At 39.3% G+C, this 12,029-nt stretch overlaps 1 protein-coding gene across 1 annotated transcript; it reads left to right on the top strand.

The window, feature by feature from the left end:
* Positions 1 to 11,111: 11,111 nt before the first annotated feature.
* LOC123224013 lies at positions 11,112 to 11,640 on the top strand. The gene is made up of 2 exons (XM_044647496.1): positions 11,112 to 11,430; positions 11,612 to 11,640. Exons 1-2 carry the CDS (start codon positions 11,112 to 11,114, stop codon positions 11,638 to 11,640), a joined length of 348 nt encoding a protein of 115 aa, XP_044503431.1.
* The last annotated feature ends 389 nt before the right edge of the window (positions 11,641 to 12,029 follow it).

Below are 12,029 nucleotides of genomic sequence, written 5' to 3'. Positions count from 1 at the left end.
ACAAGCACCATGTAACTCATCAAGCATGTCATCAAGTCTAGGGATGGGATACCTATACTTGATGGTTATATTGTTAATGGCTCTACTATCCACACACATCTTATATGAGCCATCTTTCTTAGGAACAAGTAGGGCTGGAACGGAACATGGACTCATGCTAGGTTTTACAAAGCCTTTTTCAATCAATTCTTCCACTTGCCTTTGCAACTCTTTAGTCTCCATGGGATTGCATCTATAGGCTGGCTTATTAGGCAATGGTGCACCCGGAACCAAGTCAATTTGATGCTCAATGCCTCTTATAGGAGGGAGACCGGATGGAAGTTCTAGTGGGAACACATCTTCAAATTCGGCCAAGAGAGATTCAACTAAGGGATGGGCTTCTTTCTTCTCATGTTTGAGCTCCCCTTCAAGTATAAGTAATGCAAAGATAGGTTGCAAACTCAAAAGAGCCTTTTCTACTTGCTGCCCATTCATATACATACTCTCCCTTCTAACTCCTTTCTCTTTGATAGTCTTATTAGCTTCTTGGGGGCTAAGAGGTAGCAAAGTAATGGTCTTCCCCTTGAATTTGAAGGAAGAAGTGTTCTTTTTACCATAATGAGTTACTTCTCTATCAAATTGCCAAGGTCTCCCTAGCAACAGATGGCATGCATCCATGGGAACTATATCACACACAATCTCATCTTGGTAATGATTGCCAATGGAGAAGGAAACAAGTACTTGTTTGGCTACTTGGAGGCTGGTCCCATTACTCAACCATTGGAGCTTATATGGTTGAGGATGAGGTATGGTAGACAATCCAAATTTCTCCACTAATGTAGATGAAGCCACATTTGCACAACTTCCACTATCTATAATCAAAGAACACACCTTGCCTCCAATGGTGCATCTTGATTGGAAAATTTGGAGCCTTTGTTCCTCATGTGGAAAGGACTTGGAATGCAATGCTCTTCTAATCACTAACATCTCTCCTTCATTGGCCCTTTGCATAACCTCCTCTTCTTCTTCTTCGACAGCTCCATCTTTATGGTCATAATCTACATTTTCTTCATCTTCTTGAAGAGATTCTTCAATAGCTTGAATCTCCATTAATGACAAAGTTCTTCTATTTGGGCATTCGGCTTGGAAGTGTCCATAGCTTTGGAATTTGAAGCACTTTTTATTGGAGAGATCAAGTCTTCCCATAATTGGTTTGTTCTTGCTAGGTTCTACCACCTTTTCTTTCCCTTTCTCCTTGGAAGTGATTTCGACAGCCTTATAGTTGGATGGGGAACCCTTTTGAAAGATGGTTCCCTTGTTGAAAGGAGGACTTTTGTAGAATGAAGTCCCCTTGGTAAATGGCTTGGCAACTGTAGACTTCATGGCCTTCTTTTGCTTCTCCACCTTAATAGTCAACTTACAAACATCTTCAAAGGTGCAATATGGTTGCAATTCTACCATATGAGCAATGTCTTGGTTTAAACCACCAATGAATCTTGCAATGGTTTGCTCTTTCACTTCCGGCAACTCACTTCTCATTAATAGCTTCTCAAACTCCCTTATGTAATGCTCTACTCCATCACTTCCTTGCTTAAAGGTGTGTAGCTTAAGGTAAAGATCTTGTTTATGGTTGTCCGGAAGGAATCTTCTCTTCATAAGCTTCTTTAGTTTCTCCTAAGATCTCACTCTCTCTTTACCATCCCTTTCCCTTTGCTTATTAAGATTTTCCCACCACAAGGATGCATAATCCTTGAATTTGAAGATGGCAAGTTTACATTTTTTCTCATCCGAATAGCCTTTATATTCAAAAACTCTCTCAATAGCATGTAACCAATCAACAAAATCATCCGGACTCATGCTCCCTTCGAATTTCGGAATTTCGATCCTTAAACCCCTATCATCATCCTTTTCTCTCCTAGGTGGCCTCTCTTGTTCTTCCTCACTTGAATAATCATGAAGCATCAATTCCTCCCTATGATGTCTAGGAGGAGGAGGGGAAGGTCTAATATGTCTTCTTGGTTGATGTAGTTGGGTTGGGTGAGGTGGAGGAGGGGGTATATGGCTTTGTGTTGAAGTTTGGGGTTGTGATAAGGGTGCCCAACTTTGAGTGAGGGTCAAGTCTCTCATCATTTGCATCATTTGATTCATTTGGTCCTTAATGGCCTTAAGTTCTCCTTTGACCTCTTCTTTTAATGTCATGTGGGCAAATTCCCAAGGATGAGGAGGTGAGGAGGATGAGGATGAAGTTCTTTTATGGGACATTTGTGGTAGTGGCTAGTAGGTAAAGGTTAATGGTTATAAGTGTTTAAGGGTTGGGGTGAGTATTGGTAAGTGTTTAGGTTAAGGAAGGTTTGTGTTTAAGGCAAAATAAGGTTTTGTGAACAGTAATTTTTGTAGTGAACAGTAAATTCCGGGAGGTGAACAGTATCTCCGGGAGATAGAAATCACTCAACAAATCACACAAACAACCTAAGCTCTAATACCAAATGGTGCATATCCATCAAGGCAATGCAACAATTCACAAACTCAAATCTGGAAATTAATGTTCATATGGCATAGCAGCACTTTGTCTTCCAATTTAACCAATCAAATGACCTCCAAAACATACAAAGTATAGATCATTGGAAAGGGTATTCAAAGAGCTTTCTAATGGTATATTATAGCAATCACAACTCAACCAACAAGGCATTCAAAACTTGTTTCAAAGTTTGATGACAAAATCTGAAAATGGCAAAATCACACACTGTGAACAGTATCCAGGCATACAACACACATTCACACTTTGGATTTCAAGGGTAACAAGAAAGTTAACCAAGGCATAAAGGAAATTTCCACCAACCTTGGGGTCTTCCACCACCAATTTTTCCTCCAAGATGAATTGGATAAAGGAAAAAACAACTAAAGAAAAGCTACAAAGCTTTACTTAAATATTTCATTATCAAAGAAGTCTAGCCTTTACAAGTGAAAATCCACTTTCATATACAAGAGCAAGTGGTGGCAAAAATTAGGCATTAATTTGACATGGAAGCTTTTCCCTTTATTTAAGCTTAACCATTGATTCAATACTAAGGCCATACCATATTAATTGAAGAAAACAACAAAAGGGAACAACTTTTCCCTAAAAGGTGGAACTATGTCCACCAACTAAAGTTAATTGCTTCCCTTTTAGTTGCAATCCAACTAAATGGGCTTCATGGCATCTTGGGCTCCATTTAAGTGATGGACGGCTGCCTCATCTACTTGGGCTTCAAGTGGGCTTGTAGTTGGCTTCTTGGACTCATTTAAGTTTCCATTTCATTAAGGCCTTGGATGCAAGTAATGAGATTGCACCCAAAAGTAAAGTTGGGCCAAGGTGGAAAAAGCAATGAATCTTTGGGCTTGCATGGAGCTAATTCTTCATTCTCAGTGGTGGCTTGAGCCAAATGGAGATTTGATAGAGACTTGGAAGCTAGGGTTGGAGAGGTAGCCGAAAATACATCAATTTGGCTCTAGCCACCATTGAGAATGAGGGAAAAGCTCCATGCAAGTCCAAAGAATCTTTGGACTCTCCAATTTGGCCCAACTTTACTTTTGGGTGCACTCTCATTACTTCCATCCAAGGCCTTAATGAGATGGAAGCTTAAATGAGTCCAAGAAGCCAACTACAAGCCCACTTTGAAGCCCAAGTAGATGAGGCAGCCATCCATCACTTAAATTGGAGCCCAAGATGCCATGAAGCCCATTTAGTTGAATTGCAACTAAAAGGAAGCAAGTAACTTTAGTTGGTGGACATAGTTCCACCTTTTAAGGAAAAGTTGTTCCCTTTTGTTAGTTTCTTCATTAATGTGGTATGGCCTTAGTTTAAATGAATGGTTGAGCTTAAATGAAGGGCAAAGCTTCCATGTCAAATTAATGCCCAATTTTTGCCGCCACTTGCTCTTGTATATGAAGTAGATTTTCACTTGTAAGAAGTTAGACTTCTTTGATAATGAAATATTCAAGTAAAGCTTTGTAGCTTTTCTTTAGATGCTTTTTCCTTTATCCAATTCATCTTGGAGGAAGCATTGGTGGTGGAAGACCCCAAGGTTGGTGGAAATTTCCTTTATACCTTGGTTAACTTTCTTGTTACCCTTGAAATCCAAAGTGTGAATGTGTGTTGTATGCTCGGATACTGTTCACAGTGTGTGATTTTGCCATTTTCAGATTTTGCCATCAAAATTTGAAACAAGTTTTGAATGCCTTGTTGGTTGAGTTTTGATTGTTATAATATACCATTAGAAAGCTCTTTGAATACCCTTTCCAATGATCTATACTTTGTATGTTTTGAAGGTCATTTGATTGGTTAAATTGGAAGACCAAGTGCCACTGTGCCATATGAACATTAATTTTTAGATTTGAGTTTGTGAATTGTTGCATTGCCTTGATGGATATGCACCACCTAGCTTATAGGAGCAATCCTGAAGAAACAAAGGAGTTACAACGTCAAGTGCATGAGTTTTTGTCAAAAGGGTTGATTAAAGAAAGCATGAGCCTATGTGCTATTCCTGTTCTATTGGTGCCAAAAAGGGATGGATCATGGCGTATGTGTGTTGATTGTCACACCATCAACAAAATCACTGTAAAGTATCGCCATCCTATTCCTCATTTAGATGATATGTTAGAAGAATTGCATGGTGCACGTATATTCTCTAAAATTGATTTAATGGTTGGTTATCATCAAATTAGAATGAAAGTAGGAGATGAATGGAAAACTGCCTTTAAAACAAAATATGGTTTATATGAGTGGTTAGTGATGCCTTTTGGGTTAACTAATGCTTCTAGTACATTCATGCACTTGATGAACCATGTTTTGCGTGAATTTATTGGTAAATTTGTTGTTGTCTATTTTGATGATATACTTGTGTATAGCAAATCACTTGAAGACCACATTTTGCATGTGAGATCTGTTTTTAGTGTTTTGCGTGCACAAAAGTTGCTTGCTAAGCTTGCTAAACGTACATTTTGTGTGCCTGAGGTTATATTTTTAGGTTATGTTGTTAGCGAGCATGATATTGAGGTTGATAATGAAAAGGTTAAGGCTATTGAATCTTGGCCTACACCTAAAAACGTTGGGGATGTTCGAAGTTTCCATGGCTTAGCTAGTTTTTATAGGTGTTTTGTGCGTGATTTCTCTAGCATAGCCGCCCCTTTGACAAAAGTTATTAAAAGGAATGTCAGTTTTAAATTGGGTGATGAACAAGATAGGGCATTTAATATGCTTAAATCTAAGTTAATTTCTGCTCCTGTTCTTGCTTTGCCTAACTTTGATAAAACCTTTGAGATTGAATGTGATGTTTCGGGAGTGGGAATTGGCGCTGTTCTTATGCAAGAAGGCAAGCCAATTGCATACTTTAGAGACGTGGAAATGTATGCATTAGTGAGGGCATTAGAGACGTGACAACACTACCTTGTGCCTAAAGAGTTCGTTATCCATATCGACCATGAAAGTTTGAATTATCTGAAGGGTCAAAACAAACTCAATAAGCGACATGCAAAGTGGAGTGAATTTCTTGAATCCTTCCCATATGTCATCAAATATAAGCAAGGTAAGGAAAACGTGGTGGCTGATGCATTGTCAAGAAGGTATGCACTTCTTACTACTTTAGATGCTAAATTGCTTGGTTTTGAGCATATTAAAGAGTTGTATGCGCATGATCATGATTTTAGCAATATGTATAATGCATGTGAGAAAACTGCCTTTGAAATATTTTTTAGGCATAATGAGTACTTGTTTCGTTTGAATAAGCTTTGTGTGCCTAAGTGTTCTTTGTGTTTGATGTTAATTCGTGAGGCACACGAAGGAGGTTTGATGGGTCACTTTGGCATAGCTAAAACTTTAGATGTTTTACAAGAGCATTTTTTTAGCCTTACATGAAATCTGATGTTTCTAAGTATTGCACTAATTGTATCACATGTTTGCAAGCTAAGTCTAAAGTGCATCTACATGGTTTGTACACGCCATTGCTTGTCCCACATTCACCTTGGGTAGATGTTTCTTTGGATTTTGTACTTGGACTACCTAGGACTAGACGTGGTAATGATAACATCTATGTGGTAGTTGATTGGTTTTCTAAGATGGCACACTTTATTCCATGTCATAAAACTGATGATGCTTCACATGTTGCTGATTTATTCTTTAAAGGGGTAGTATGTTTGCATGGTATGCTGAGAACTATTGTTAGTGATAGGGATGCAAAATTTTTGTCCTACTTTTGGAAGACCTTGTGGGCAAAATTAGGAACTAAGTTGTTATTTAGTACAACTTGTCATCCACAAACTGATGGTCAACCTGAAGTTGTGAATAGAACTTTAGGGCAATTATTGCGTGCTATCATAAAAAAGAATGTGAAGTCTTGGGATGAAAGTTTACCCCATGTAGAGTTTGCATATAATAGGGTTGTGCATTCATCCACGCACTATTCACCTTTTGAAATTGTGTATGGTTTTAATCCTTTAACACCATTAGATTTATCTCTTTTACCTTTGGAAGAGCGTGTTAATTTTGATGGTGCTAAGAAGGCAGAATTTGTGCGCAATTTCCATGAGAAAGTGAGGCAAAACATAGATAAAAGGAACCAATAAGTGGTGAACCAAAAGAATCAAGGACGTAAGAAGTTAGTTTTTGAGCCTGGCGATTGGGTTTGGCTGCATTTGCACAAAGAACAGTTTCCTCTGTGAAGGCGCTCTAAACTTCACCCACGCGGAGATGGACCTTTTCAAGTTGTTGTAAGGATCAATGACAATGCATATAAATTAGATCTCCCAGGTGAGTATAATATTAGTGCAACCTTTAATGTTTCTAACCTTCTTCCTTTTGATTATGCAGGTGGAGATTCAAGGTCGAATCCTTTCGAGGAAGGGGGGAGTGATACGAATGATCAAGGGATAACTTCACCAAATTCCCACATGGGGAAGCATAACGATGGAGGTTCGAATTCTACTTCAACAAACACAAAGAATTTGGATCTATTGAGCTATGACGGAGGCCTAATTACACGAGCAAGAGCCAAGAAGATGAAAGTGGCAATCATTGGGCTCGTTCAAAGTCATTTGGAGCTTATGGGAAAGAGTCCGAGCAAAGTGAAAGGGCAACTCATGGTCAATGACATGACAAGCATGGAGTTTAGTTCAAGACTTGTGCATTTAATTCAATTTAAATAATTAAAAGAGCTTACTTTAACACAAGGAGCCCAAATACATGAATTGGTCTAAGGGTAGCAAGGAGCACATGTTGGGCTTAGTCGAATATGCATATGGAAGCCCAAGTCACATCAATTCAGCTAGCCCTTTTGTGATTAGTTATTATCTAGTTGTTATCCTAGTTTAATTAAGAAAGCTTGTTCAGTTATTATCTAATTGTTATCCTAGTTTAATTAGGAGAGTGCTTAGTTGTCATGAGTTGTTATTTTCCTTTTTGTTAAAGGATTTATTTCGTTTTTTAGGGTTAGAAGCAACATATATATATGTATTAAACTCAAGATTATGGGCAGCTAAAAATGCTCTCCCTTCTCTCTAGGATCTCTACCACCTTTTTTTAACTTTTCATTCTGCCACCTTCTTCCTCCACTGGTTGATGTCCCTTCCGGCACAACCTCCAGCCCGGAGACCCCTTGGTCACCGGTTTTCCTCCTTTCATGGCAGTCCTCTCCTTGCTTCCACCCTTTCGGTTTTTGCTTTCCTAATCTAGTTTGTAGTCTCTTCTGTTTTGTGTCCTTGCATTTAGTTTTCAGTTTCGGTCCAGCTTGTTCTTTATCATTTCTATTCTATTTGCATCTTCTGGTTGTATATCTTGGTCCTCCGAAATTTCTTTGTTCATCCTCTTGGCGGTTTACTCATTTTCAGTGTTCAAATTCAAAATTTCAGCTTTCTCTTTCCTCTGTGGTGTTTCTTTCCTTTTTGGTGTTTACAGCAGTCCTTCTTTCTTGTTCAGAGTGGTCTTTGCCATTTTTGGTGAATTTAGACTGCTGTGCTTTCTTCTTGTCTCCCATTGGCTATCAAAGTTATGTCTAAAAAGGAAAGCTCCTTACCCTCTCACGTTTCCTCTTGCTTGAACCACCATGAGAGCCTTTCTCACATGTCTAGTAATGCTTCTGAAAATTCCTCTTTTCCCTCCTTAAAAGAGTCTTGCGTTGAAGGTTCTGCTCCTGTGCTCTCCCCCTCCAAGCTCCAATCCACCTCCCCAGCTCCGGTGAATGATGGTAAACGCCCTTGGAATGTTCTATTCAAGGCGAAACAAAATTCCAACCTTAAGCTTGAATACTTTCCTCCCTCGGATAGCATGGCTGGAGGGAAATACTCCATTTCTCCTCCCCCTGAAGTTGCGGATGATGGTGCAAAGAGATGGGAGAGGTGTGCTATTGGTTTTTTCATTGGAAGAAGAATGTCGTTCCTCCTTGTCAAAAGGTATGCTTTCCGTCATTGGTCCAACTTTGGGCTTATTGACTTTATATCAACTGGAATGGGAGTTTATCTCCTGAAATTCAAGGATGAGGAAGGTATGTTGAAAGTTCTGGAAGAGGAATCATGGATGATAGGTGGGCAGCCCCTTTTTGTAAGAAGATGGGAAAAGAACCTCTCAATGGTGGCGGAAAACATAAAAAAGATTGCGGTATGGATAAAATTTTATGGTGTTCCCCTGGAATATTGGAGCTTAAAGGGTTTTAGCCATATTGCAAGTGTCCTAGGCCGACCCCTCTATGTCGATTCTGTCACGGAGGAAGGTAGTAGACTGGAGTATGCCCGTATTTGTGTGGAGATCAATGTAAACCATGATTTCCCGGAGAAGTTGGAGCTTGTGCTTCCATCAAAAGAAAGAGTTGAAATTCGGCTGGAGTATGCATGGAAACCTGTCAAATGCAGCTTGTGTAATATGTTTGGCCATGGAAATGAAGAGTGTAAAAGGAGAAGTGAAAGAGGAGAAGCTGGAAAAGGAAAACATGGTTCACATAAAGGAAAAAAGGTGAATAACATGGAGGAGGCTTCGGATACAAAAGTGGGGATGGTTACTTCTGAAATTCAGCATACGACTAGGAACAGCAAGGGGAATGGGCGACTAAACTTAATGTTCCCTAGTAATGTGAAGGAGGGGAAGGAAACTCTTGTCAATAGTATGGGGATTATGAATAAAAACAAGTTTGCTGCCTTAGCAAGCAATGAAAACATTGTGACTAATGAAACTCAAACCGAAGGGGAGAATACATTGGTAGATAAAACATATGAGGAGTTAGGCCCTTCAAATAGAGTGGAATCTGTTAGTGGTGCCTCTTCTAGCACTATGACACCAATTGTGGCCGAACCTTCAAAGGTGGAAAAGGTGGGGGGAATTCTCTCTAAAGAGGGTAATTCAGACCTGGAACATTGTGAATCTCCAGAAATTAGTCACTTTGGAGGCAAAATTATGGTTGATGAGGTGGATTTCATAAGGGAGAAAGGTGATACTCTTAGCAAAACTCAACGGAGGAGATTAATGAAGCAAAAGCGAAGTGCTTCCCCCATCAATTCCATCAAATGACCAATATAGCCTGCTGGAATATTAGGGGCCTTAATGCTCCTATTAAGCAAAAGGAGGTTAGTAGATTTATTTTGCAAAATAAGATTGATGTTATGTCCATCCTTGAAACAAAAGTCCGAAGTACAAATATCAATAGAGTGTGTTCTAGCATTTGGGAAGGTTGGGAGCATTGTAGTAATGTGAATAATGGTTCTATAGGCAGAATTTTGATTGGTTGGAATAAAGCTACTATTAGACTTAATGTTATTGCGGAAGATAGCCAATATATGCATTGTGATGTAAAGCTTGTAAAGGAGAATTCTAGCATTGGCTTGACAATAGTCTATGGCAGCAATAATCCTATGGAGAGGAAGGTTCTTTGGCGTAATCTCATAAATCTAGCCCATATGATGCAAAATTCACCTTGGATCATAATGGGAGATTTCAACACTATCAAACACCCACTAGAAAAGATTGGGGGGGCTGCTTGGGGAAATTCCTACTGTGAGGACCTTAGTAATTGTATGAGAGATGCTGAATTGGATGATCTAAGGTACATGGGTCATCTCCTAACTTGGAGCAATAGTAGTGAAGGAGGGAGAAGGATTGCATGCAAACTTGATAGGGCTCTTATCAATGATTCTTGGAAAGATATATTCCCTAATGCCATGGCTCAATTCTTCAACCCTCCATTTCCGATCATTCTCCATGTTTGGTGAGAATTGGTGCCATTGAGGATTGTAGGAAAGTTCCATTCAAATTCTACAATATGTGGACTCACCATGAAAACTTTCTCAATGTTGTTGCTGAAGTTTGGAACCAAGAAGCACAAGGCAGCCCCATGTTCAATGTGACAAGCAAACTTAAAAAACTGAAAATTGAATTAAGGAAGTTCAATAAGGAGCATTTTGGTCACATATCCGAAAGAGTATTAGAAGCTAGAAAGCAACTTGAAAATGTCCAAGAGCTTCTCCGGATAAACCCCTTGGATGAGGATCTTGCTAGGGAGGAAAAAATAAGTCTAGAATCCTATAGATCCATCTCTTTAGCTGAGGAATCTTTGGCTAGACAAAAATCAAGAGTCCATTGGCTTAAGGAAGGTGATCAAAACACTAAATATTTCTTCAAAAGCATTAAAGGCAGAAGAAATAGAAACTCTATCTATGGGATCCAAAGGGAGAATGGCACCTTTGTTTATGGCATGGAAGAGGTGAAGGCGGAATTTGTAGATCACTTCAAATCTTTCCTAAATGTAAAGGAGCATTCAAATGTGAACCTTGAGCAGCTCAAAAAGGTAGTCAAATTCCGGCTTGGTGATGAGGAAAAAGGAATGCTTATCAAAGAAGTTTCAGCGGAGGAAATCAAAGAAACCATCTTTGCCATGGAAAATAACAAGGCTCCGGGTCCGGATGGATATGGTGCATGTTTTTTCAAGTCGGCATGGAACATCATTGGTGATGATATTATAAGGGCCATCAAACATTTCTTCAAAACAGGCCACCTTTTAAAAGAGGTAAATTGCACTATTCTTGCTCTTGTTCCTAAAGTTGCTAACCCTACTTTTTGCAAGGATTTCAGACCTATTGCTTGCTGCAATACAATGTACAAATGCATCACTAAAATCATGGCAAACCGCCTCAAGGTCCTTCTTCCGCAGTTCATAAACAAAGCTCAAGGAGCCTTTGTGGGAGGCCGTAGCATTGGTGAAAACATCCTTCTATGCCAAGAGCTTATGCAGGGATACCATAAGGACACTCTTGAAAAGAAATGTGCCATAAAGATTGATATTATGAAAGCTTATGACTCTTTGAATTGGGATTTCTTACTTGCTGCTCTTAATACCATTGACATACCGCAAACTTTCATAACTTGGATAAGGAGTTGCATCACTAGTCCTAAGTTTTCAGTGGGCTTAAATGGTGAACTTGTGGGCTTCTTCAAAAGTACTAGGGGGCTAAGGCAAGGGAATCCGCTCTCTCCTCACCTTTTTGTCATTGCTATGGAGGTGCTCTCTTGCATGCTTAGTGACCTAAAGGAGAATGCTCAGTTTAGCCATCATTGGAAGTGCAAAAAGAATAATATCACCCACTTATGTTTTGCGGATGATCTCATGATTTTTTGTAGGGCGGATGTCTATTCCATATCCCTTATAAAAGAGGTATTAGATTGCTTCCACTCTTGGTCCGGGCTTAAATCAAATCTGTCCAAGAGCAATATTTACCTGTCGGGAGTCAATAATGCTGAAGCGGAACACCTAAAATCAATCCTTGGCATTGATTTTGGCTCTCTCCCTTTTAAATACCTTGGTGTCCCTATGATCTCTTCAAAACTAAGGATTGATGATTGCAAACCCCTTATTGATAAGATTGTGGCAAGGATCTCTTCTTGGAAAAGCAAGTTCCTTTCTTATGCTGGAAGACTTATCCTTATCAAGGCTATCCTCTTTAGCATCCAAGTATATTGGTCTTCTACATTTATCCTCCCTGCAAAGGTGCATAAGGTAATTGATAGCTACCTTAGAAATTTCCTTTGGAGTGGAGAC

This window comes from Mangifera indica, chromosome 8 (assembly GCF_011075055.1).
Source record: "Mangifera indica cultivar Alphonso chromosome 8, CATAS_Mindica_2.1, whole genome shotgun sequence".
Taxonomy (NCBI): domain Eukaryota; kingdom Viridiplantae; phylum Streptophyta; class Magnoliopsida; order Sapindales; family Anacardiaceae; genus Mangifera; species Mangifera indica.
This window is presented reverse-complemented; position numbering and strand designations above follow the sequence as displayed.